Genomic DNA, 27,129 nt, shown 5'->3' on the forward strand with positions numbered 1-27,129 from the left:
CTGCTTTCATTGCGGGATATGTCCGCTCACAATGAAGGCTCGGACATTCCGGAGGGGGCGACGAAGGCGGGGGCGGCGATGACGCGGCCACCGCGTGGATCCGGGATGACGCGACCACCGATTGGAGCGGGGATGACGCGCAGCGGGGACCGGGCGGTGGGCCATGAGGCGGGCGGGCGCCGGCAGAGCGCGAGTGGCGAGGCCGCATGAGGGCGGCCTTCGCTCCGACCCCGCGGCGCGCCAGCGGGGCGGGTGGAGGGCGGGCTCGGTGGGCCCGGGGAGGCGCAGTGAGACACCTCCCCGAGGTTCGCGGTGTCTCCCCGCGCCTCCCCGGGCCCGCACCCCCAGCCAAAGCCGCGACAGGGAACCGCAGGCTGTGAACCTGGCGCATGACTTGGCCCCAGAGGTCTTTGTCATGCGGGTGTTGATGGAGGAGACCGAGGAGATGTTTCAAGTGACGAACTGCCGAAACGACATGACGGTGCGCGAGCTCAAAGAGGAGTTGGACCTGATAGTCGGCATCCCCTTGAACCTCCAGCGGCTCCGGTATCTGGACCAAGGTGGTCCCCACCCAACCCACTCCCTCCCTCGCTTTGCGTACGCCTTTGATCCGGGGTGCCTAGTCCCCATTTGAACCTGTAGACCCCAAAGGGAAGTGTGCCAATGAGAACCCCAAGATGTCAAAACAAACCCCAACCCCTCGGAAACCTCAGATGGAAAAGCAATCCCAGGTAGACAGATTCACGTTAGACAAATCTCAAGGCAAACCCTGTCCACAAGAAGACCCCACTCATCAAACTGTATTAGGGCTCCAACTCTTAACAAAAATCCTGCCCATGTCAGGACCCCAGATCCCAGAACGTGCTGCCACAGCAGAACCCCTCAGGAGCCCAGAGCCTCAGGCTGCCCAAGTCTTTATCAGGGACCCAAGTCCCAAAGCCAACAGTGTCCACACGAGACTGCAAGCCCCCCAAAAGCCTGTCCTCAATGGGTCCCCATAACCCAGGGCAAATCTGCTCAGAGCAGGACCCCAAACTCAAAGTAAACTTCAAGTTCCCATGTTGGACATGTGGACATAAGAATCCCCAGTCTTCCAGCCAGTCATGTCCACTCAAGGACACTAAAGACCAAAACAAACATGCCCACTTCAAGGACCCCAAACCCCAGAACAAACCTTCCCAAGGCTTAGCCCCAAATCTTCAGGCTAACCACAAATGCCTCAGAACCCCAAATCCTTCGGCAACTGTATCCACGCAAGGAGGCTGAAGCATGAAACAATCCCTGCTCACCTCCGGACTCCAAACCCTAGAACAAACCTACCTAAGACTGAGCTCCAACTCCAAATCTTCAGGGTAACCATGACTACCTCAGAACCCCAAATCCTCTGGGAACTGTGTCCACACAAGGACACTAAAGCTCAGAACAAACCCTGCCTACTTCAGGACCCCAGAACCAAGAACAAAACTTGGCTAAGATTGAGCCCCAGATCCCTAGGCTATCCATGTGACCATCAGCACCCCAAAGCCTCCAGCAACCATGTTCACTGATGAACGCCAAAGCCTGGGACAAACTCTGCCCACCTGAGGACCCTGCATCTGTATGCAAACCACACCTGCGTTAGGACCTCAAAATCCCTAAACTATGCCTGTCTGCAACAGAAACCTGAAGCCCAGAGCAGACTCTCTGCAGACCATGGCTCTAAATCCCAGAGCAGACATGCCGAGTTCTGAGCCCCCAATTTCTAACTAACCTCTTGTGCATCTGAACGCCAGTCGATCAGCAATCTCTGCACATAAGGATGCCAGAGCCCAAAATGAATTCTTCCCACATCTGGACTCCAAAATTCAAAGCCAGCTCTGCCCACATCTGAAAGCCAGATCCCAAGTTCACCATGACTACACCATAACCCCAACTCCAAGCAAAGTGTCCTCAAAAGAGCTCCAAAGCTTGAAACAAACTCTGCCCACAATAGGACCCCCCAAATCAAGTAAAACCTACCTATACTCATACCCCAAATCTCCATAAAAACCATCTTTACATCAGCAGCAATCCAAGGAAGCCAAAGTTCAAAACAAGCCTTGCCTACTACATGAGAACCCCCAAACTTAAAGCAAACTCTGCTTATATTTGAAAGCCAAATTCCTCAGCCAACCTTATCTACATCAGAACCCCCAAATCTAGACCAAACCCTGTCTGTGTCAGGACCCCAAATCTCAGAGCAGAACTTATTGCCATCGAGACCCCCAAATCCCAGGGAAGATCCGTCCGATTCCTCACCCGTAGTTGCCACACTACCCCGGGCTACACCAGAACTCTCAAATCTCAATACAAGTCCTGCCCATGCAAGGACTCCCCATCCCAGAACAGACTTTTTCCATACCAGGACCCCAAAACAGAAAGTAAACCTTGCCTTCATCAGAACCCCAAATCCAGAGCAAACTCTGCTTCATCAGGACCCCAAATCTCAAAGCAAATCCTGTCCACGTTTGAACCCCAAACACTGGCAAGAACCCAGTTCACATCCAAACCCAGAATCTCAGGCTGTGTCCTTGTTCATCTCAGAAGCTCAAAGCTAGCTCAGCTGGAATCAGATCCCAGTACCTAAAGCTCACTGTGGCTAAATCGGGACCCCTGGGCTCCCTGTCCAGACACAGCCCAAGTGGGAGGCACCCAGTGGAGGGCAAACACCCTAGAGCCCAGTCTCTCCCTCTCCATCAATCTCCTTTCATCAGCCTGAGGACCTGGCTGTCCCTATCCCAATCCCTACAATATTTAGGATATGAGAACAGGATCAAAGCCCCTGGCCTCCATCATCATCTCCCCACCCGCTGGAAATCAATGCAAAAACACTTGAAGAAAAGGAAGATATGAAAAGCTCTGTGGGCTGCAGCCCAGAGAATGTGAGAATGTGAACAGTGATACTGCAGATACACTGCAGTGGTACTGCAGGGGCCAGAACGGTGGAGACAGACAGATTCGGAACAGCCTGGCCCACAGCTCCGCTCAGCACGCTGCCCTTCCGGGGCTGTTTCCTCATCGGTGCGCCGAGCCCGCTTAGCCACAGAAGACTCAGTCCCATTTCCCTCCTTAGACAGAAACGACTAGGGAAAGTCACATATAGAGAAGGCTGAGGCCCCTTCCTACACACTGGTTGTAGTAGAGGAGCATTTGGAATACTCTTTGGGGGCTTTTCTGAGGCTTTATTCAGAGGGAAAGTTCTTAAACCCAGCCTGTATTTACCATGTTAAAAATGGGGTGAACTCTTGAAGAACTTCGATTTCCAAAACTACAAATGTCTGGCACCCCTTCCGTTCATTTATTTCTGCTGTTGAGCTATGCTGGGCAATAAATTCAAGAAAGCTAAGTCACAGGATGGTGACTTAACACTGATGTCACAATCCTGTCCCTCAGCACACACATAGCGACTGTTGGAGGCTTGAACTCCCGTGGTTGCTGTCTTTACTGTGGATGGCCAGGAAGAAAGAGGGAAGGTGTGGCTACCTTGAGAGGTGAAATTTGGGCTTTTGGCTATAAATGATGAGCTGATGCCTCTTTCCTCACCTGAAAGGTTGCCAGGGAGGATCAAATGAGATAATGTGTAATGAAAACCTTGAGAGACTCAGTCTGACAGGGGTGAGCAGACCCATGGATGAGGGTCGCCCTGACACGTCTGTCGTCAACTCTAATAAATTTATTTAGTGGGCGATAATTAGTGTTTGTCTAAACCGAAGGCAATTGCTGCCCGCCTGTAAGAAGGAATGCGCTCTGATTTCTGGAAGAGCTGTTCAGCACGTGTGACTCACGCTCTCGTCTCTCACAGGGAAACACAGCTTTACACAATTTTTTTCAAAGTTGATGGGAAGACAAGTTGTCTTTTTAGACTAATTACTGATTATCCTCTGTGTGGGAACCACAAATAAGACCCTAATTAACAGATTTGCTAGTCACCATTTCCTGTTTACATCCACCATCCTGAGTTGCTGGTAACCAGAGATGCCGACAGAGCCTGGCGTGACAAGCGCCTAGAGCTGTAGGCAGGGGCAGGTCTGGTTGGAGTCCTGGCTTTGCCATGTACTAGGGGCCTGCGGTTGCTTTTTAGACAGACCTAGCTTGCCTTGAGGATTAAAACACGTACGTACTTACTGCAGGTGCTTAGTAATCACTCGATCATAAGACCGAAAAATAAAACGAAACTCATGAATTCCACTTGGAATAAATGATAATCCAATCCGGCCAGAGTTGAGACTTACACACATGTGGCATTGCTTATGGAGAAAACAAATTAATCTGTTAAGCAAAACTATAGGTAGCCATGTAAGGAAACGTGTGTATTTAAAAAGATAAGCTAAATGAAACTTCACTTTCTTGAAATGTTCTTCTATTTCTGACTCTCTTCCCCAATGAGTCTAAATTTATGAAGCGTGAGTGGACCCACCCCATTTTTTGGTGTGCATAAAAGGTAGTTTTGGGTGATTTCACAGACAAAAGGACTTCTAACACCCCCAACTCAAATTATGATGAATGTCAATATCACAATTCTTATTACCATAGGTTCTCAATTAGGGCGATTTTAGCCCTCAGGGGTTGTGGCCATTTGGCAATGTCTGCAGACACTTTTAAAAAAATTTTTGGTTCTTTCCCCATTTATTGGGGTGCTACTGGTTAATGGAATTATGTCGGTTTTAGCTATACAAGTCTATAAATACATCATCTGTATACTGTGTGTTCACTATCTAAAATCAAGTGTCTGGAGACAGTTTTGATGTTTATAACTAGGTGATGGTAGCGTCCAGTGGGTAGAGGCTAGGGATGCTGCTAAACACCCTACAGTGTCGGGGACAGCCCCTCGAAAGAGAAGTATCCAATCCAAGTGTCAATAGTGCCGAGGTTGAGATACATTGTTGTCAACTAGAATTTGAAAGAGCCAACAGAATTTTGCTATTTTTAGTTCTCTAGCCAGTGATGACTACATTTACCCCAGAGTATTTTAACTTGACGTACATAACTTGTAATAACTTGTATAACCACATTGTGCTATGCCCGTAATAATAGTTACTCTAAGTTTTCGTTCTATTTGTAGTTTGCCTCATAAAATGACTTTACTGACTCATATATATATATATATATATATATATATATATATATATATATATATATATATATTTGCAATAGGATGAGTTATAAATTTTACAGAATTTTATAAATTGCCCTTTTTTGGGGGGAGGGATTGGCTTCTCTTTAAGCCAAGCCAAATTAATTTTCTAAAAGCATTAACAACCACAGACAGATTAGTGTGGAGTCATCAAAGGAGATTAGCGCTCCAGGTTCTAAAATGATCTTTGTTGTACATAAGGTCAGATAATCTCTTAACTAAACTGCCATAATAGTTTATCTCGAATACCTCTCCCCCTTTTTTTTTTAAAGAAAAACTGATTCTCCATAGGAATTTTGATGGATGACACTACACTGAAGTTCCATGATGTCGTCCCTGGTGGAATTATTTCATTATGTGTCTGGCATTATGATGGATGGGCAGACCTGGTTCTAGCCGCTGCAGAAGGGGATACCAGTAAGGTGCTTTCACGATTCTTTAAATGGATATTACGCTTCATGAAGCAACTATAAATTGTGCATGTGAGCGAGTGTGTGGGATCTCCTACTCTTTAATATGTATATTTAAGAAGACATTTCAGAGTAGGGAAAACAGATAACAAGGACGTGTGTTCTAATGATTGAACACGGGGTTGAGTGTTTCTGTTCACTCGTTGGGTTTGTGATCTCACTGTGTTCCCTTACTCATGATTTATAACTCACTCATGCCCCCCGAAGGAATCAGGGCAGCGCATTCTCTGTTCACGTGTGTGTTTTGTAAAGTTAGAAACCCGATTTCACCGCCAGTGAAGCGTTCCCGGTAACCTGGAGTCTTGCGGCCCAGGACACAGGAAGGTGTCCCATCCTAGCGGGGGGGGGGGGGGGGGGGGGCAGCCCCGCCCCGATACACAGCAGGTGGCTCCTCTTTGCCAGGCCTTGTGCTAGGCTCTCAGCTGGGCTGTGGGGTGGGCGATGGTAGAGGAGGAAACCAGCTTTTGGACCCAGCAGTGAAGATGGATTACTCAGGCACAAGGGGGCAAGTGTATGTTCCTTCTAGAGAACAGATTCGGATGAAAAGCGATGAGCTTGTAGAGGAGAGGAGACAGAGTTCCCTGCCGGCTGGGAAAGGGGTCAGGGAAGGCTGGGTGCGGAGCAGAGCTGGGATTCAGTCTGGGAAGGGTGGGTGGGCTTGGGGGACGCAGGGCCAGGACTGTAGCACTCCCTGTGTGGGTGCACAGCTGCAGAGGAAGGGTGCGACCCTGCCCGGCTGTCCACACAGCCCCTTCTCCCAGGTCCCCTTAGTGATTCAGCCTGTCCCTGGTGTCCTAGTTCTTGCTCTGGACATGGGGCAAGTCCTTTTGTCCCAAGTCAGAATTGCCATCACTCCTGCCTTGTACATGGTCGCATTTTTGCCTCTCTGCCGCCCCACACCAGACACTGGCACCAGGGACAGTGCACCCACCCTGTGTTCAGAGCCTTAATCCACCACAAGATGATGATATTATGGGGCTATTATTCACAAAGAGCCGAGTTCAAAGTGTTCCAAAAGTTAAAGAATACAATGGACCTGAAAATAGATCGGAAGGTCAGACTTCATCAGGTCTCCGGAGAAGTTCGTTCCCCTCTGGGGAGCCACTGCATGCTGGCTGGGGTCCTCCTCACAGGCCGCAGCCGCCTTCCTCTGGACACCCAAAAAAATCTATTTTTCTCTCTTCAAAACATTGACAGGAAGAATTTCCTGCCTTCTGAGCCTGCCTGATGGTAAATTCGTATTTCCTGGACATGTATAGAGTGTCAAACAATGTCTTCCCCTGGGTGTTTTCCAACTTCTCCATCATGACCCTTAATTTGACATTTGAGCAAACTTTCCCTTGGGAGTGACCCGTCACCCACCTGCTCGGGAAATGTGTCCTTATGAAATCCTTCAGACCCATGTCACTCTGTGTATCTTTGCCTAGCTGTCTTGCCTTGGCGTGGATGAAGATTCTTTGTACCAAACTGCAAATTCGCAATATATGGGAAAGAACCAGCGGAAGAAGTGGATAGCTCAGAGAGCGTTTGTGGCATTGTATGTCGCCTCCCACAGAGGTCACTCGGACACTGTGAAGTACCTTCTAGAACACGGTAATTCTAATAGAAAGCTGAGTGCTTTCTATTCCAGACTTCAGGTCTTTGGTGAGTAAGGAGGACAGAGTGGTTTATCTTCCCAGTCTCTTCAGCAGTGGTTTCCTGGGCCCAAGTCTTGTCAACCACTCGTCACGGTCCCCTTCTGAGGTGTCTTAGGACATGCTAAACATGCTAACCAGAGGTTGTGTCCCCCTCCTGTGGCCAGGTCTCAAGGAAATTCTTTCTGAGGTGGGGAGATGGAACTTTCAGGAGAGCAGCCGAAAGGGATTCCTGACTTCCCTGTCCAACCAGACGTGCTGGGGATGTTCCCAAGCTGCTGCACGAGTTTCACCCCGTCGGCAGTTCTCTCTGTGGTTGGCAGGCCGGCCAGCCTCCTTCCCCCAAGCCTTGAGACGGTCACTCCAAACCCTTTACCCTCCCTTCATCTCTCTCTCTCTCCCCACCCCCTCCAAGCCGTAGCCTGCATTGTCTCCGAATGAAAGGGATTTGCGTGAGATTTTGCAGGAGTATACTTTATCCACCCTGGATGTAGGATGTTTTGGAGAAGTGGCCCACAGATTGAGGTGTAGACCATTCAAGAACAATGGACAATAGTTGCGGACAGCCCAGGCCACGGCTTCCTCGGGAAAAGGAAGAACGTGTGACAGACAGGGTCTTTGGTCAGTAGTTGGAAGCTCAGAAGAGGGCCTCATCCAAGGGTCTCTCTTGCCAACTCTCCTCCAAATTAGACCCCTTTCTTTCCTGCCTCCGGCCTTGACCCCAGCCTCTCCCTACTCAATCTTTGCTTTTTTTTCTTGTTGTTGTTCTTTCCCACTTCCACCAAGCAAGATGGGGAGAAGCATCTCAGATGCTTGGGCAGGATGACCAGGTTGTGTGTCTGTGATGGACAGAGCATTTCCCGGCTGGATTCCCCTCCTTCCTCCTGGGCCTTCTGCTCTCTGCCTGTTGTAAGATGAAATATGGGCTTTTCACAGCCCAGTAGTCCTTTAAGCTCATAAAAAGTCATTTTCACTCTGATGGAACTGTGATGTATTTGAAAGCACCAGTTAAAAAATTACAGCTAGCTTTGCAAAGTTTTCTGTCCTTTGCAGACAGCTGTTGCGAAGATGCATCTTGGCCAAGGTTGGGCATTACAAAAAACCTATTTAATTAACCCTTTCCCTCACCAACAAGCCATTGCTCATAGAAATGTCAGCTGCGTGGAATTGAATTGCCTTGTTTTTCTGTCATGACATTTATTAACCCAGAATTTGATTCCATTCAACAAGTCCACACTGGACACCTGTCGTTAGCCCATGCACCTGCGGGAGGCAGTGAGGGATGCGACTGAGGTCAAGTGCGTCCATGAGTCAGGCTGCCCGTTGTCTGTTATCCCCCCGAGCACCTGTCTCCTTCAGCATCGTGCTACGCGCTGGGGATGAAAACGGCAGTGATAAAAAAAACAACTGGGTTTTCTGCCCTCATGGAATTTACAAAGGGGAGTCAGCAAATAATTACAAATAATTAATTCCGCGGTTGGTTGTGTTCAGCACGCTCTGAAGCCGCAGAATATCTCCCGAGCATCTACAGAAGTGTTCGTGGGGTGGGAGGTCAAGGCAGGGTTTCCTGAGGAAAGGCATGAGACCTAAGGAAGGGGAGAGGTGGCCCAGAGGGAACACAAAAGGATGAGAATGTTGTTGGCAAGGGGCACATAGCATGTGGGAGGGCCAGGGGTGGGGTGAGGGAGTGGGGTATATTCAAGGGGTAAAGACAGGAGGCTGGTATGATTGGAGGGTGGAGGGTAGGGAAGAAGAGCATCGGTGGGGGTATTGCTGGAGTGATGGGGAAGGTGGGATGAGATAGAGCAGTGAAGACCTAGAATATTATCCCGAGGGCAATGGATGCCAGCAATGGAATTGGAGGAGGATGGTACAGGCTTTTAGAAAGACCGTTGGCTTTTAGGAGCAGCCTGCAGGCAATCTTGCCCCCTCTTGCACCTGGTCCTGAGCACAGGGAGCAGTTGTTCATTCTCTCAAGCATTCCTTTTACAGCCTCGGCCCCGCCCATGCTTCTCTTCCCGGATGCGCCAGGAGGGTGGCCTCCCTCAGCTAACTTTCTTATTTTATAGGAGCCAACTGTCTCGGCCAATCCCCGATGGGCAGGACCCCCCTGCACGTGGCTGCAGCCATGGGCCAATCGGACTGCATAAGCCTCCTGCTCCAATACGGAGCCTCCATCCATGACAAGGACGCCAAGGGGATAACCCCCAAGGAGATCGTCCGCCGGCTGCACCGCAAGCACGATGAGCGGCGCATGTTCGTGGCCTACTGGATGGCGAAGTCGGGGCAAGAGGCCTGGAGCTCGTACCAGCCTTGCCAGACGGGCAAGTTCGGGTCTGGCTCTGAGAAAAAGAACAAAACTTAGCTCCCCACTGGGGAGGTTTGCTGGTCAAAGCGGATTTGGGTACCTTTTTAAGAGTTCCGAGTCACAGTGACCCTCGGTGAGCAGGAAGGAAGGGAAAAACATAGCAATTAATCTGAATCAGATAGTAAATTATCTGTCCTGGTTGCAAATGACCTGGGGAGGGAGTTGATAGAAATGGGTGAGTTGTGTTCATTTTGTAATCCATTATGGCCCTAATAGGCTTGATGTCGGCCTTTAATTTTAAGCTATTTGTACGTGGTGCCCAATAACTCCGCTTGGAGTGATGAGAGCCAATTACCTTCTCCCCTGTCTGGAGGCCGTCTAATGCATTTGGGATAATAGGAGCAACCAGAAATAGTGAGAACAGCTTAGTTGTTATTGTACAAAACAAGTGTTGGCAAATGTCAGGAGGGCGCATGCAGTGTGGGCGGTGAGTTTCAGTTTGTAGAACTCATAGAATAAAAGGCTCCCAGAACCAGTAATGTTCCAGAAGTTTCCTGAGTCACCCTGGAGGCATCTGCTGCTTGAGTCAGGGGGGAGGGGCTTGGGTCTCCAAACATGTTTTCCATGGGCACCTGCTTTGTTGAAAGGTGACAAGTTGGCTTTGAATTTGGGGGAGACGGTGTGAAAAGTAAAGGTGAGCTTGTATAAGGAGCTGCCACCTTCTTGTCTTATGTCCCATCCCCAATGGCCCAAGCACCTCCTCCCACCAGCTTTCTCCTTTCCTGTTAGAACCCGGGTCACTACAGCACCCTATGGGGCAATGTCCATGCTTAATTATAGGCTCTGTACCTTACACAAGCTACAGACCTGCGGGCCTGGCCTGTTGTGTGGGTGAGTGAGCTGGGTGGGGGAGACAATAAGGAACACTGAGGACTGGGGCAAACTGACATACACTTGCCTGTCTGAAGAGGGTGCCACGGCTTAGCTTCAGCAGACATGTGGATCAAAGGCTACTAGATCTTTCCAAGCTGTCTAAGTGTTGGCTTAAATTTTTTTTAGGATTATGATAGGGCACAAAAAGAGGAGAAAATTTGAGGTACACCCACAGGGCTGCCCTACTTTGCCAAGATAACTTGTTTCACAGAGGAAAGTGATAAAAACCACTTTAGACTCATTGGCTCTAAAACCACAGGGTAGGAATGGCCACGGGACCTGCCGTGTGTTTTTCTCTAAATCGCTCTATTCTGACACAATTCCTGGAATCAGTCTGTGTGGCACTGCCTCTCAACCACTGCAGTTCTGTTTGTAAAGTGATGGAAATGGCACTGAGTCCTGGCGCCCTGCTTTCTGACTTAGATCCTAATAACCGGATTTCGCTTTTAAGTTAATTGGCTGCATTTCCTGCTGTTATAGCGGGTAAAATCTGTGTTGATGATGTGGCCTTACACTCAGTGGACGTGGCTGTACCCAGCTCAGCAATTCGCTTGACAAATAATAGGGGGAAAATAATATATAGTTTATCATCAACTATGTCAAAACTGAGATCTTGTTTTTTGGCAGGCTTTATCCAAAGTCAATAGGCAGATAGTAAATAACCCCATCAAATGGGTCAGTTCATTTAGTTAATGAGGTGTGTTGGGAGGAGAGGGGGTGCTAGAGTACCCTTTTAACTTAACAAGTGGCATCACTCAAAGTCATCTTTTGCCTGGAGCTTTGCTTTGCTGTCTTTGTTGTTAGGAGAGCCAACCGCCTGACACTTGTCTCCAGAACTTTAGAGGCAAGCACTCTATCTTTCTATGGCCCCAATTCAATTAAACACGGCCAGAAATTGGGCAAGTTCCCAACTCTTTGTGGTGACATTTTGCTCAGCCTGTGGCAGGGTCATTTGAACATTCCCGTAGGTCCTGGGGGCTCTTCATTCTGGGCAATCTCAACATCCTATCTCTGATATTCAAATAAGCCTGCCTCACAGATTCAATAATATGTCCGTTGCCTTGGAAGAGTTGATTCGCAGCAGAGCAAAGAACTGCTGGGGTAGGGCAGAGACATAGTCTCTGGGGTCAGTGTGGACCCAGATCCACATCTGGCTGGTTCTGCCTTGTGACCAGAGGCTGGCTGGTAATTATGGTGCCTGGTCCCTCTGGGTGCTGGAAGGCCTGGAAAATAGAAAGCACTCAACAGATGCTAGTTATCATCTAAGAGCTTGGTGGGAAAACCCTGCTGAAGTCAGGGGCTACATTATTGATGTTTGAGAGAGGGGGAAAACAAGAGAACCGCTTGGTGGCTTTCTTGGACTCTCTTACGCTACTACAACCAAAAAAACTGATGGACTGACCTTTGAGCTCAGTGCCCCCATGAAAATGCCACTGAGTGTCCTTGGATTTCTTGGTGCCTACACGAAGGGGGATTTCTTTGTATCTCTTTGCCATCAGGGACATGGTTCACCAGGTGCCTGATGTCAGTCTGGAAAACATTCCTTGGGACCAGGGATACCCTCTGGAGAGGTGGACCCCTCATTATCAGCAGATGACAGCTGTGTCTCTACTTGCCTGGGCAGCCAGGATGCTCAGAGTCGAAGTTAGTTTCCACCTGGAGCAAATACCCGGTCTCCTCCCCGAGTGAGTCATAATGAGTCGCCCTGTCTTGTACATATGTTTAATTATGTTGCCTCGAATCCTTCTGGAGGTCTATGCATTATAGATTAGAAAGAGGTGGCACACACTGTGGTTCAGAGAGTGGCTTGAACATCTTTCTCAGAACTGGTTTGGCTGACCTAGCGTCGTTGCTGCCAGCCTCTGGTCCACCCTGCCCTTCTTGTCTCAGGGGCAGCTAAACAAAGATGCCACTTCTCATTCTGCATCTGGTCTATTGGCCTGGTGTCCAACACCCTCTTGACCCTCGAAGTGGGCACGGTGGCTGCCCCTCTGGACCTCTGGCCGCCCCCTGACTCTCTTAGCCTTTATGGGTCTTCAGCCCTTTGCCATCTCTCATCAGACTTGTCCACGAGGTGTCAGCTGCGCCTGGTATCTGACTGCTGACTCCCCCCTCTGGCCCAGCCCTGATGCCTCCATAACTGAAGCATATTCACCAGCCAGTGTTTCCCACAAAGGTGGAAGGGCATCTTACTGGTGGCACCTCAGGGCACGTTAGGTGGTCCCTTAGCACTGCATGAAGTATACTGAAACTCAGGGTGAGAAAGTTCTCTCCTTTCTAAAGCACTCTCCATTCTTTTAGTTCCAACAAGGGGAAAGTCTCCATTTGGTGCTAGGATGCCTCAGGCTTCTCCCCATCCTGACCCTTGCCACCACCACCCCCCCTTTAAAAGTATGTAAGTAGAGCCAGCTTCTGCAGGCAACTACCTGTTGTTAAGATTGAAAAACAACTGCCTTTATTTGTAGGCCAGGCTTCTATTCCTTTCTTCACTTTTAACCAGTGTGTGACTTGGGGCATGACCACCTCCAAGAGCCCCAGCCTCTTTATCTCTCATGGGGCTCCACCATCTCCATCCCAACCTGGTCGTGCTGGTGAAATGAGGCAGCTGATGTGAACTGTGCGTGCACTCTGGGCCCGAAGTCCAGTCGGTGTGCACCCCCCACCCCAACCCGGTTCTGCACAAAGGGCTGGGGCTTGCAGTCTGGGAGATCTGCTTTAGAATTGTCCTTGGCCACTGGCTATGTGGCTTTGGGCCAAGTGGTTGTCTGTCTCAGAGCCTCAGTTTCTTTGTTGTAACATTTGGATAATAAAAGCTGCCCCTGTCATCACTGGTGGGATTAAATGCCTGGCCCAGGGCAGACACTTGACAAATAGTCGCCATTATTATTATTATTATTATTATTATTACTACTACCACCACTTAATTTGCTTAAAGTGTTTACTCACTGGGAATCAATAGTCTCCTGGTTCCCAGAGAGCCTCATAAATTTTCAGCAAACCTTATACAATAGAGTCTCCATCCAGAACTAATAATTCCCAAAGTGGGGGATAAATAATTTCCCTGAGATTTGCTGATTTTGGTATTAAGTCCAGGGCTTCTTCAGCAGCTTCTAGAAAGCTGTTCTGAGCTTTAAACTGCAAGGCCAGTTCCGCAGGAGAGGGGAAAAAAACCTCCAAGGCGAGAGGAAAATTCCAGCCTCTGGGCTGGGGCTCTGCACTGCGCCCGGACTATGCAAGCATCCAGCAGAGGGCACAGGAACCCATTAACATTGAGAAAAACACCGCTGTTTGTGTTTCTCGGAAATGTCACAGAAGCTGCAGTCTGCGCCACATTCAAAACTCGAGAGCAGGGCTTGGCAGCGTGTGGGGGTGGGGGATCACAGATGGGCTCCTCTGCTTGAACCCCTGAAATTGTCTGCAGAACATGCACATCAGCACACATCTGTTCTGGGAGAAGATTCACAGCTCCCATCACACCTTGAAGGGGTCTGTGCCCCCCCCCCTGCCTGAAGGTTCCCCCATGTGGGCACAACACATAGGCCAACTCCGCCAGTTGTCAGATCACATCAATACAGTGTGTCACTGACGCATTTGGTCGGTGTGCACTGTCAAGTCGCAACTGAGAAAATGATAAATACTGACACCCTCTGGTGCTGTGATGTGCATGTGAGCTCCTGAGGATGTCTGGGAAATGGCTCTCTCTCCCACTACAGAGGGAGGGCTAGATGCCTCTCAGGATGATGGTCCCACAACTGGGACTCAGAACACCATCTCTCGACCCAGCTACCCTTCTGTAAATCCATCCTGCAGAGACGAAACCCCAGTGCATAATGAAACATGTGTGCAAATGTTCACGACAGCTGTCTGCGGTGGCAAGTGCCTGGAAACCCTCCAAATGCCCACCGGTGGGAATGATGGCGGGACATTTCGCAGCTACTAAAAAATGGCTTGATGTGTATGTATCAGCCAAGAGATGGCCATGAGGGTGTCTGTGATGTGTCAGTAAGTGACAAACAGCAAGTTGCCCAGGAAATGTGATGAGCTCATTGAGTTAACAGTTTTAAGAGGAGGCAAGCCCAATAGATACGCATTTAAGTTTATTTGGGCAAAAAGAATGATGTCAAAGATCTTCAAATCTTAGCATTGCTAACTTCAGGGCAGTGAGGTTGCTTGAGTGGTCACAGCTAGCGTGTGTCCCTTTTTCTTTTAGTGGCAAAATACACATAACGAATTTGCCATCAATGACATTTAGTGCATTCACAGCGTTGTGCAACCAACACCACTGTCTAGTTCTAGAACATATTCATCACCCTAAAAAGAAACTCTGGACCCTCTATTCCTCTTAACCCTAGACAACCACTAACCTACTTCCTTGTCTCTATGGCTCTGTCCAGCCAGGATATTTCGTATAATCAAGTCATGTAGTATGTAGCCTTTTGTATCTGGCTTCTTAGCACAATGTCTTGGGGGTTGATCCGTATTGTAGCATATATCATATCATCACTTCGTTCCTTTTTATGGCTGAATAACAGTCCATTGTTTATCCATTCATCAGCTGGGGACATTCGGATTGTTTCCATATTTTGAGTATTGGTGAGTGATGCTGCTATGTTCACGGTGTGTAAGGATTTGTTTGAGTCCCTGTTGTCAATCTTCTGGGCATATACCTAGGAAAGAATTGCTGAGTCATAGGTGATTCTATGGTTAACACCATGTCTTACATTTGTCATTAGAGAACATAAAAGAAGAAGGAAGGAGAACCACCCCCACACTTGAGCCCTTCAAAGTTTGAGAATTATAACAGTCATTTATTGAGCATGTATCCAAGGCCAGATATTTTGGATGCATTATCTCATTTAGTATTTACAATGGTCCTGAAAGTCAGAGGTTTTCCACCTTGAGCCCGCAGGGAGGGCTTCCCTTCCTGGAGACCCTGGATTCAGCAGGTTCCAGGCAGAGCCCAAGATTTCTAAGAGACTCCCAGGGATGCTGGATGCTGAAGAGGCACTGAGCATGTGCTAGTCCGTGTCCATTTTTCACTGAGGAAACTGAGGCCCAGAGAAGTCAGCAACTTGCCCAGAGTCACACCGCACATGAATGGCAGAGTGAGGATGCCTGACCCCAGGCCATGATTTTAACAAGCACCTGACACTATTAAACTAGCATGATTACAGACCATGTTATTTTCCAGGAGTAAACCAACTTGTCTGGGAGAACTTCCTGGCGGCTGTGACCTCCGTTACCTCTCTAGGGCCCCTTTTTCCTGCTCACAAAGCACAGAAAAAAATACTGGCACTCATTCTAAAAACACTGTGGAGGTGCTCACCCAGAGCCCAGCCAGGACAGGCCAGCCGGCTGGGCACCAGCAGGTAGTGCAGATGCAGGTTGGAGGAGCAGGTAATCGAACCCCACTAAACACCACCTCCTATACACCTTCTGGAGCTCCAGCGACCGTCAGGACAGGCTCTAGGGGGTTCTGAACAATTTCTTTTACCCCCAGTCTTAAATCGAGAAGGAAAACCCTCCCACACACCCTCCCCAGGCCTCCTAGGATCGATTAAGAGGTTCCCGCTAGGTGGCGCTGTCGCGCGCGGCTGGTCCAGGCGGTCGGGCAAAGCGGCCACCAGGTGTCGCAGCGAGACCACGGATCAACTCTGGCCCCGGAAACTTCGTTTCGGTCTTGGATACATTCTATGCCCAGGTGCAAGTTGTAGACCTGTTGCGTTCGTTAATTTTCTCCTCCCACGTAGACCATTCTACCCCCAAGGACTTTCCACTTTTGATCTTTGTATATACTATGGAATATTTTTGAAAATATCTAACTTTTTGTGAATAGTATTTTTACATCAAGTTAATAGTGTAAGAATTCAGAAATGAATATGGTCCTCCAAAGATTCCTTCTTCGGGGGCTCACAAATTCTGGTCCTAGGGTCAGGATGAGAGCCAGCCAGATTGACATAAAGTCTATTTTTTTAACCCCTCAAAGGGAAGAAAAGTCTAGGATCTTCATTGCAAGTCTAATGAACATTTTAATTAAAGTCTCTATCACCCAGGAGGAGCTGCAAAAACAAAAGCAAGAAGGAATTTTGCTAATTTTGGTATTTTGAAACTCAAGGCTCTCTACATTATTTTTCTTAAGTGAAGGGTAAGCCACAGCACACAGAGGAGGGCTGAGATTTAAAATGATTTCTATTTTTACCAGACTACGTCTTCAAAGAATGTCAGGATTTAGCTCCACCATTCAGCAAACTGCAGTATATTTCATACCTGGTTTGTCTGACACATGGTTTAGGAATGATATTTAAATAATGAGAAAAAAATGTTAGACCTGGTTTACCAGTGCTCTAAAGTGTCTCATCAGCTGGTTAGAAGGACCTGGTGAGGTGCCGTTATTCACACCCTGCAGAGACAGAGGCCTGGGAGCCAAGGTCACTTTCTTTGGAAAGAAATGAGTCTGTAGGCCAGGGGTCAGGAACCTATGGCTCGCGAGCCAGATGTGGCTCTTTTGATGGCTGCATCTGGCTCGCAGACAAATCTTTAATAAAAAAAATGTTAAAAATATCATATAAAACTTCTCATGTATTACAATCCATTTATTTACTACTGCTCATGATCATGGTTGTGGGTGGCTGGAGCCAATCACAGCTGTCCTCTGGGACAACACCAAATTTTTGTTGGATAATGCTTAACATACACGGGTCGTTGTGAGGTCAGGAAGTAAACTTCCCTCCTTTTAATCAAGTAGTCAGCTAGCAAATTGCAGAAACCCTTTTGACGAAGAAGATGGCTAAAAGAAAAAAAGATGAGGAGTATCGTACTTTTCAGCAGGAATGGACAGAGGAATTCACCTTTGTGAAGAGAGCAGGTTCTGCAGTGTGTCTAATATGCAATGATAAAATTGCATCGATGAAACAGTCAAATATAAAGCAGCACTTTGACACATGCCATACTACATTTGCATCAAAATATCCATCAGGGACAGCAGGAAGAAAGCTTGTCAAGAGCTACTGTGCAGAGTGCAAGCTAGTCAGCAGCAACTCTGTGTTTGGACCCAACAAGGTAAGTGGAATTCAGCTAGCTTTGCTGGTGCTTTAGCAATTGTGAGAAACGGAAAGCCATTCACAGATGGAGAGTATGCCAAAACATTCATGCTTGATGTTGCCAATGACCTTTTTGATGACTTTTCGGATAAAGACAAGATAATCAAACGAATAAAATACATGCCTCTGTCATCAAGAACTGTTCATGATCGTACCATCATGATGGCAAATCAAATTGAGGCAACACAAGTGAAGGACATAAATGCAGCACCATTCTTTTCTCTCACTTTGGATGAGTCAACAGACGTAAGCCATTTATCCCAGTTCAGCGTGATTGCAAGGTATGCTGTCGGTGACACACTATGTGAGGAAAGTCTTGCTGTTTTGCCTATGAAAGAGACAACAAGAGGGGAGGATTTATTCAAGTCTTTCACTGAGTTCGCTAAAGAAAAAAAATCTACCAATGGATAAACTTATTTCGGTGTGTACTGATGGTGCTCCGTGCATGGTGGGGAAAAACAGAGGATTCGTAGCGCTTCTTCATGAACATGAAAAGAGACCCATCCTAAGTTTTCACTGCATCCTACATCAGGAGGCACTCTGTGCTCAGATGTGTGGCGAGCAGCTTGGTGAGGTGATGTCACTGGTCATTCTAGTGGTCAACTTTATTGTTGCCTGAGCTTTAAATGATCGCCAGTTTAAAACACTGCTGGATGAAGTTGGGAATAATTGTCCTGGTCTGCTTCCGCACAGCAATGTGCATTGGTTGTCAAGAGGGAAGGTGCTCAGCCATTTCGCGGCTTGTCTGAGTGAAATCCGGACTGTCATTTATTATTTATTTATTTATTTATTTATTTATTTATTTATTTATTTATTTTGTATTTATCTGAAGCTGGAAACGGGGAGGCAGTCAGACTCCCTCATGCGCCCAACTGGGTTCTACCCGGCACTCCCACCAGGGGGCGATGCTCTGCCCATCTGGGGCGTCGCTCTGTCGCGACCAGAGCCACTCTAGCGCCTGGGGCAGAGGCCAAGGAGCCACCCCCAGTGCCCGGGCCATCTTTTGCTCCAGTGGAGCCTTGGCTGCGGGAGGGGAAGAGAGAGACAGAGAGGAAGGAGAGGGGGAGGGGTGGAGAAGCAGATGGGCACCTCTCCTGTGTGCCCTGGTTGGGAATCGAACCCAGGACTTCCGCACGCCAGGCTGACGCTCTACCATTGAGCCAACTGGCCAGGGCCCGGACTTTTCTTGAAATGAAAAATGTCGAGCATCCTGAGTTAGCTAACTTTGAGTGGCTCCTGAAGTTCTACTATCTCGTGAACAAGACTGAACATCTGAACTAGCTCAATGTGAAAATGCAAGGCATTGGAAATACAGTTTTATCCCTTCAACGAGCAGTGTTTGCATTTGAAAACAAGCTGGAAGTCTTCATTGCCGATATTGAAACAAGTTGTTTACTACACTTGGAAAAACTGGGAGAGTTTAAAGATGCATGCACAGCAAGTGACCCTGCTCAACATCTTGATCTCCAGCAGCTAGCAGGCTTCACATCTAATCTCCTGCAGTCATTCAAAGTGCGCTTTGGAGAATTTCGTGAGCGCACTCGTCTTTTTAAGTTCATCACCCATCCACACGAGTGTGTAGTGGACAGCGCCGACCTGAGTTACATTCCTGGTGTCTCCATCAGAGATTTTGAGCTATAAGCTGCTGACCTGAAGGCCTCAGACATGTGGGTGAATAAGTTCAAGTCACTGAATGAAGATTTGGAAAGACTTGCACAACAGCAAGCAGAGTTGGTGAGCAAACACAAGTGGGGAGAAATGAAAAACTTCAACCCGCGGACCAGCTGATTGTCAAAACTTGGAACGCACTTCCCGTCACATACCACACACTGCAGCATGTGTGTATTGCTGTACTGACAATGTTTGGCTCTACGTATGCATGTGAGCAGTCTTTCTCACATCTAAAGAACATTAAGACCAACCTACGATCACGTTTAATGGATGGAAGTCTCAACACCTGCATGAAGCTTAACCTCACCACGTATCAACCAGACTACAAAGCCATCAGCAAAACCATGCTGCACCAGAAGTCGCATTAATGGTAAAAAGTACTTGATTCATCATTGGCTAGCAACAGCATAACAACGTTATTAAAAAGAATTCAGAGACTGGCCCTGGCTGATTGGCTCAGTGGTAGAGCGTCAGCCTGGTATGCAGGAGTCCCGGGTTTGATTCCCAGCCAGGGCACACAGGAGAAGCGCCCATCTGCTTCTCCACCCCTCCCCCTCTCCTTCCTCTCTGTCTCGTCTCTCTCTTCCCCTCCCACAGCCAAGGCTCCATTGGAGCAGAGTTGGCCCGGGCGCTGAGGATGGCTCCATGGCTTCTGCCTCAGGCGCTAGAATGGCTCTGGTCGCAACAGAGGGACGCCCCAGATGGGCAGAGCATCGCCCCCTGGTGGGCATGCTGGGTGGATCCCGGTCGGGCGCATGCGGGAGTCTGTCTGACTACCTCCCCGTTTCCAACTTCAGAAAAATACAAAAAATAAAAAAAAAAAAAGAATTCAGAGACTTATTGTACTTTAAAAGTGTTGGTCTTACATAAAATGCACACATTTACTTGTATTTAGTGTTAAACATATTGTATGGCTCTCACGGAATTACATTTTAAAATACATGGCGTTCATGGCTCTCTCAGCCAAAAAGGTTCCCGACCCCTGCTGTAGGCTGAAGCTTGGAGCACTGAACAGATGCAGGTGATGGCCATGAAGCGAGGTGTCTGACCTGCTGCCCACAGGCACATCCACCAAACCCAGTGGTTGAGCACTCACATGCTAGAAAGCTCCTCTAGGCTCGGTGCTACTCCCATTGGGGACACCAGGAATGATTTCGTGCTGCCCCACTCCTGCCCTGTGCTCCCACCCGATCAGCCTCCCTCCCTGTCTCACATAGCCACCAGATCCTCTGGCCATGCACTGCTATGAATCAACTGCTGTCTTTTGCAAATCTTAAAAAGTCCAGCCTGGTCCACACAGAAACTGCAGTCCCTCTCCCCCTGCAGCCCCTCCTCCAGCTCAGGGCCGACCAGCGTGCTAGAGGCTGCGGTGCCTCCCTCCTCTCCCAGGCCCTCCGGCCTCCCTCTCACAGGGATTCTCGTGAATAGATTGGACCAGGATACTCTCCCATCTCAGATCCTTACTCAACCGGCAAAATCACTTTTGCACGGAAGGGAGCACCTTCACAGGTTCTAGAGGTGAGGGTGTGGACACCTTTGGGGACCATTTTCTAGCCAATCACAGCATCTACTAGGCGGTCTGAATGGAAATCTCCCCAGCTGTCCCAGCCGTCCGGGTGAGCTAGCTGGTTCGCACTGCACTCCCCTCACTCAGTCATTTTAAGTCTTGAGTCTCTTTGAACATAGAGCAGCGACCCCTGCCATCCTCCAGGAAAGGCCAGCCCAGCTGTCCTGTGGTAGATCCTGCATCTACGAAGTCTCTTTTCACTTGATCCCCTGTCCCTTAACTTCCTGTAACTGGCACCCCCACCGCAGGGGTCAGATTCAGGCTGACCATTTTTGCCAGACCGCTTCATGGGTGAGTGACTTTGTGTAAGTCACAAGGCAGGCCAGGTGGCCCCATTGTCAAGAAGTGACAGTGGGGTTAGGGTACTGACAGCTGCCTCTCTCCAACGGGGACTTAATGTGTCCTCCTTTGGACTAGCAATTAATTTGGGGATGACCCTTTCACACCTGGTGAATACCCTGTTCCCTGTTTATCATTATGGTAAGACAAGCATAACATAAAATTTACTATTTTAACTATTTTTCAGTGTATAGTTCAGTGGCATTAAGTACACACACAGAATGTTTCCAACTCCCCCAAACTGAAACTGTGTCCCTATTAAACACTACCTCCCCTTGCCCCTCCCCCAGCCCCTCATACCTACAATTCTCCTTCCTGCCTCTAGGAACTCGGCTACGGTAGTGCCTTGTGGAGTGGGATCATCCAGTATTTGTCCTCCCATCTGCCTTTTTAAAAAGTAGCTTTACTGAGATGTAATTCACATACTGAACAATCCACCATTTAAAGTATACAGTTCAGTGGTTTTACATACATCCAAAGAGTTCTGTAGCCATCCTCTCTGTCTAGTTCCAAGATATTCTCATCACTCTCAAGGGAGTCCCCATACTCATTAAACCATCACTCATTTCCTGATCCCCTGGCCCCTAACATCCACTTATCTTTCTGTCCGTATGGATTTACCTATCTTGGACATTTCCTATCAATAGAATCATACAATTTGTAGCTCTTGGTGCCTGGCTTCTTCACTCAGCATCATACTGTCAAGGTTCATGCATGCTGTAGCATGAGTCCGTGCTTCATTCCTCTCTGTGGCCAAAGAATATTCTTCTGCGTGGATAGAGCACATTTTGTCTATTCATTCGTCCTTTGATGGTCGTTCCCTCCCCTTCTTTTTGGCTATTATGAATAATGCTGCTATGAACATCTGTGTACAAGTTTTTGGGTGATGTGCGATTCCATTTCTCTCTGGTCTATACTAGGGGTGGATTGCTGGTCTTATGGAACTCTGTTTAATCATTTGAGGAACTGCTGACTGTTTTCCCCGGGGCTGCACCGTCCCACATCTCTGCCAGCCATGTGAGGGTGTTCAGACTTCTCCACCATTGTCGCCTCTTTGATTGGAGCTGTTGCCATGGGTGTGAAGCCATAGCTCATGTGGGTTTATCTCCATCCACCCTTTATGAAATTGATAGGAGCCAATTCTTTCCTGGGGTTTGCAAAGTTGTAATTTTCTAATTCTGTTATTCCTTCTACATGTCATTAGTTGGCATTCTGTTTTTAAAAAAACTTGACTCTTTCTTCTGGACATATCTGGTTTTCTGAAAGGCATTTCTAACTGAAGGACAGGACAATGCTCAGTTCTTGATCAACATGCATGCTGGGATATTTATTTAATCAATGTGTTTGAACCAACTTTGTGTTCTTTTCTATTATTATTATGATGATGATGATGATGATATTATTAACACTCAGATAATCTCAAATTTGTCCATAGGGTATAACACATTAAGAAACAGGTTTATTGAGATATAACTTACAGTATCATAAATTAAAACTTTTAAGTGTCTCATTTAATGATTTTTAGTAAATTTACAAACCTGTGCAGTCATCACCACAATCCAGTCTGAGAACATGGGACTGACATTATAAAATGGCAATTCCTGTGTCTTTCCAACTAACTTCAATCCCCAGGCAGAGAATGCAGCAGAAGCCTCCAGTGAGGTGACGTTTTCCCTTTGGCCAGCACTTCAGCCTGTGGACGAACCGCTGTGATTCAACAATGAATTTGAGGTCTTCCTTTAGCATCTTCTGGAACCTTGCTACTCACAGTAGACAGGACAAGCAGCATTTGGGAGTTTGTCAGAAACACAAATAATTCCCCCACCCCAGACCTGCCAAATCAGAATGTGCATTTAAACAAGACCCCAGGGCACTGCATGCACATTAAAGTCTGGGCTCTGCTGCTCTACCTGAGGGTTCCATCATGTTCACATAAATGCGACAGCTTTCTAAGGAACCCTCAGCACTGGGTGTGGTGTCTGTGTAGTCTGAGCCCTCCAACTGGATGAGACGAAGAAGCAACTTGACTTTATATTTCTCTTTTGGGGCATGTGTGGCATGCCTGGGAATTAGGGCGGGGTAGCTGGCCTCGGGTAGACACGCGGTCCTGTCTGACCTGCAGATTCTGGTCCGTGCAGCTGACTGCTAAATCCCGGCCACTTCCTTTCTATTCTCTGAGACAGTGGGCTCATTGAGCCGCTCCCATACCACTTGGAGAAACTCGGGGGAGGCCCATAAGATTGGCCACTCCTCTCCTGGCACCCTGGGGCTAGCCCTGGCTGGGCTCCTGCACCCTCTGCTCTGCTTTCTTCTTGCCACAGCAGCTCCAGAATACTGATTCAGGTCCTCGCTGCCCATTCACTCTGGGCAGCTATATCCTCAGGGGGATTTTGTCCTCGTCTGAGGGGGCTCTTCTGGGAAAGAGGGTTCCCTCCCCTTGTCTCCCACTTTGTGGAGAAATTGTGCCCATCTCAGGGTTGGAGGGCATGTTTTCTAGGAAGACTTCCTTGCCATCAGACCTGCTCTTGGTTCGGTGCTCCCTGAGTTCTCTCCTCTCCTTGAAGAATGAGATTTTGGAAACCCCCAAAGCTGAGAACCGTCTCTGGTTTTCCTCTTCTTTCAGAAGTGCCCTTTCTTCTCGGACACAGTGGCACTAAGTGCTTGGTTCGCACACTAGGAGAAGAGTCAAGAGGGGAAAAGAAGAAGGAAAAATATTACTTTGATGCAAATTTAATTTAAACTCAGAACATCATCCCTTTGGGCTGGTGGTAGATGGAGCTTTGGTCAGTTTTATGAACTCGACTCTTCTGGAGGGTGTGGTTATAGTCACTGATCAGATCCCAGGGCTCCCAGGACACTGGGTCCTCACGTGATCTGACGGAACAGGACGTATGTGCCTGTTTTGGGGGTCATGATAGTCTTTGGCAAGGCCAGGCACCCTGGTATCTGGAATTTCCCTTCCCGGGCAAAAGTGGACTCTGGTAGAGCTACCCCCTTCCTAAGTTTACTGCAAGCCCTACCACTCCCTATTGCCTCTCCCACTCAGCCATGCCACCCATTTACAGGACTTGCTGGGTCCTTGAAAGCATTTAGGACTAAGTGAATGGTTTAGGCCTTTTCCCTCCCCACCTAAAGGCATTTCTGAGTTGGCTTAAAGAGAGGGGGAAGCAAAAACATGGAGATGCCAAATAATGTAATATTTTAATAACTACTGCTGCCGTGACCTGCTGTGATTTATTTTGAGAAAGGCTATAGATTGAGCCAACCCTCCTGCTGGGCCTCCTCCGGGAAGTTTAGAATTAGAACCAGAGGATGTGATTCTATTGAACTTTTGCCAGAGCAAGTTCAAGAGGGAAGACCTTGACCTCTTATATTCGGTTTCAGACCCCATGACCCTCCTTTTGGAAGGAAAAAAAAAACCTTTCTGGCATCTTTTTGTATTTTTTTTAGCAAAAGTTTTGCTAAATCCTTGGGAACAAGAAACCCTAACATCCTGTTTTTATATGTCCAGAGCAAAAGATAAGGATCTAACTTCGAGCCTGATCGCAGTGCAATAAGACACAATTCATACAGGTCACGCACGTCTTCCCCCTTCCCAGAGCCTGTTTCTGCCCAGATTAATGCAGGAACCTCCGAGTTTGTGAAACTTTTCTTTCCCAGGGAGTCCTGGGGTCATGGCCAGCCCAGGGCAGTTTGGGATCAAGGACTGTAGGCCCTGCGGGAAAAGAGGTGCCTATGGCACCCAGAGGGCCTGGGGATTCTGGGCTTGGTCGTTGATATGCTGATGCTGGTTTGCCTTGCAATGAGGCAGACCCAGAAGTTTGGGGGGGGGGGGTCAGGAGGAATCTCCAGTCACCCAGAGGTGTCTGTGCAGAAGTCCGAGAAGTCTCTGCTGGATGAATCCTGGCCAGTATTGATTGAATTGCTCCCTGATAATACATTGGGTGGATAAATCAGTTAGGAATTAAAACAGGCACAGGGTGAGCTGGTTAGAAAACATTTAAGTTCAATGCATCGACCAGGAGCAGAGCAGGTTTTCACCACTGGGCCAATGTGCTGGGGACATGAAATAGCGAGATGGCAGCTACCCGGAGGAGCAGCCAGACGCGTCCTGAATTACCAGGCAATGTGGAGCAGCCCGTGCAAGTTCATGGCCAGGCTGTGTTAGGTGATGAGGTTGGGGCCTGAAAGTCACCATTCCTTCCTCCCCCGAGTCCGCCACCCAGCTCTGCAGTGTCCCCTCGTGACTCCCTCCATTCTCCACCCAGCCTTCAGAATAATCTTTCAAAACAAAACTGGGAGAACATCTCCCCTTGGTTTCAAACCTTCAGCAGCCCCCCCTCGTTCTTTGGATAAAGTCCAGTCGCTGATGGAAGCCTTCAAGGTGCTCCGCGCCTCATTGACTTCTGGTGGACTGCCTTCTGGGCCCTGTCCCTTTCCTCTGGGTCTCGGGCATGTGGCCAGCTTCCATTTCCTTCCCGTCTGAGGCCCTTCGCACATGCTGTTCCCTCTGCCTGGGGTGCTCTTCTCGCCTCTCCTTGCCTGGTTACCCACTGCCCTCCTGCTCTGGAGTCTCAACATTGCTTTCCCCAGTCAGCTCCTCATCCTCCACCTGCCACTTTCCTTAGAGCACCCCGTACTTGTCCTTATCAAAATCGTCACGAGAAATTTCTGGTGTCAGCCCTGCTCCATGCCTGCCTCATTCACCGAGGGCGCTGCAGGAGGGAAGCGACGGGCGCGTGCAGTTTAACACGGTGTCTTCAGGGATGCAGCTGAAAGGCAGAACCTCACAACCATGAAGTGAAGAGAAAGGAGCCAGTCACAAAAGGCCGTCTGTGGTGGGGCTACACTAGTCCGAGGTGGACACAGGCGAACCCTGGGCTTAGGGCGAAGGGAGGGACAGTGACTGCTAATGCATATGGAGCTTCTGTTCGGGGTCCTGAAAGTGTTCTAAAGTGAGATTCTGATGATAGTTGTGCACTCACTAAAAATACTGAAAACCACTGAATTGTATACTTTACAGGGGTGATCTTCACGCTCTGTGAATTTTATCTCAATAAAGCTGTGTGTGTGTGTGTGTGTGTGTGTGTGTGTGTGTGTATATATATATATATATATATATATATATATATATATATTTTTTAAGGGATCCAGCAACATTGAACAGATAAAAGGTAGTGGAGTTCAAGAGAAAGGGAAATTCTCCTCTGAAGACAAGCGGTTGAATTGACCCGAGACTCCGAGTTATAGCAATGTGGCCACGGCAGGAAGGAGAGAGGCAGACGGGGTACAGGGCCGGCTGTGTCCTCCAAGACCAGCAGACCCCAACAGGGGAGAAGAGAGGAGGGGGCCAGTGGGGCCGGGCTGGGTGATGGGGTGAGCAGGGTGCTGATGCTGAGATATAGTGGGGGGGCGGCTGGGGGGGGGCGGGGAGCGTGAAGGTGATGAGCTCTGTGTGGACGCGCTGACATTCGGGAGGCGGCTCCCAGGTCTGGGCGGGATGCCTAGGTCCAGGCCTCTGAGGCATGTTGGTGTCAGGAGATCCCGCATGGGATGCTGGAGCGTCAAGGAGACACCGAGGAAGCACAGTGGAGAGAGGTGCTGGGGGGGGGTTTGGGTCCGTGGAGGAGCAGGTGGCCTGCTGTCCACCCTGTGCTCCTGGACCCTCACAGTCAGAGCTGGGGGTGGTGAGAAAGAACAGGGCCAGGGCTTTTCTCTGGGGCTGGCACCTTTGTGCAGCAAATAAGGGGTTGGCTCTTCTCTGGCTGTTGAATGCTGTCTGTCCTTCCTACCGGCATTGTGTGATGCTCTGGCCTGGGCTATGTTGGGTATGTTCGTGGTGTGTTTGGAGTCTTCCCTGCCCACCTGATGCCTTGCTAGGTCCCCTTTTTCTTCTTCTGCAAATAGAAATAATAAATGCTGCTGATGGGACCTGCACTTTCCATCCCTAAGCAA

General features: G+C 48.6%; 1 protein-coding gene across 1 annotated transcript; it reads left to right on the plus strand.

The window, feature by feature from the left end:
* The first annotated feature begins 163 nt into the window (after positions 1-163).
* Positions 164-9,621, plus strand: ANKRD60 (ankyrin repeat domain 60). The gene is made up of 4 exons (XM_066237572.1): positions 164-560; positions 5,444-5,574; positions 7,050-7,215; positions 9,326-9,621. Exons 1-4 carry the CDS (start codon positions 164-166, stop codon positions 9,619-9,621), a joined length of 990 nt encoding a protein of 329 aa, XP_066093669.1.
* The last annotated feature ends 17,508 nt before the right edge of the window (positions 9,622-27,129 follow it).

The sequence above is a fragment of the Saccopteryx bilineata genome, chromosome 6, assembly GCF_036850765.1.
Source record: "Saccopteryx bilineata isolate mSacBil1 chromosome 6, mSacBil1_pri_phased_curated, whole genome shotgun sequence".
Classification (NCBI taxonomy): Eukaryota; Metazoa; Chordata; class Mammalia; order Chiroptera; family Emballonuridae; genus Saccopteryx; species Saccopteryx bilineata.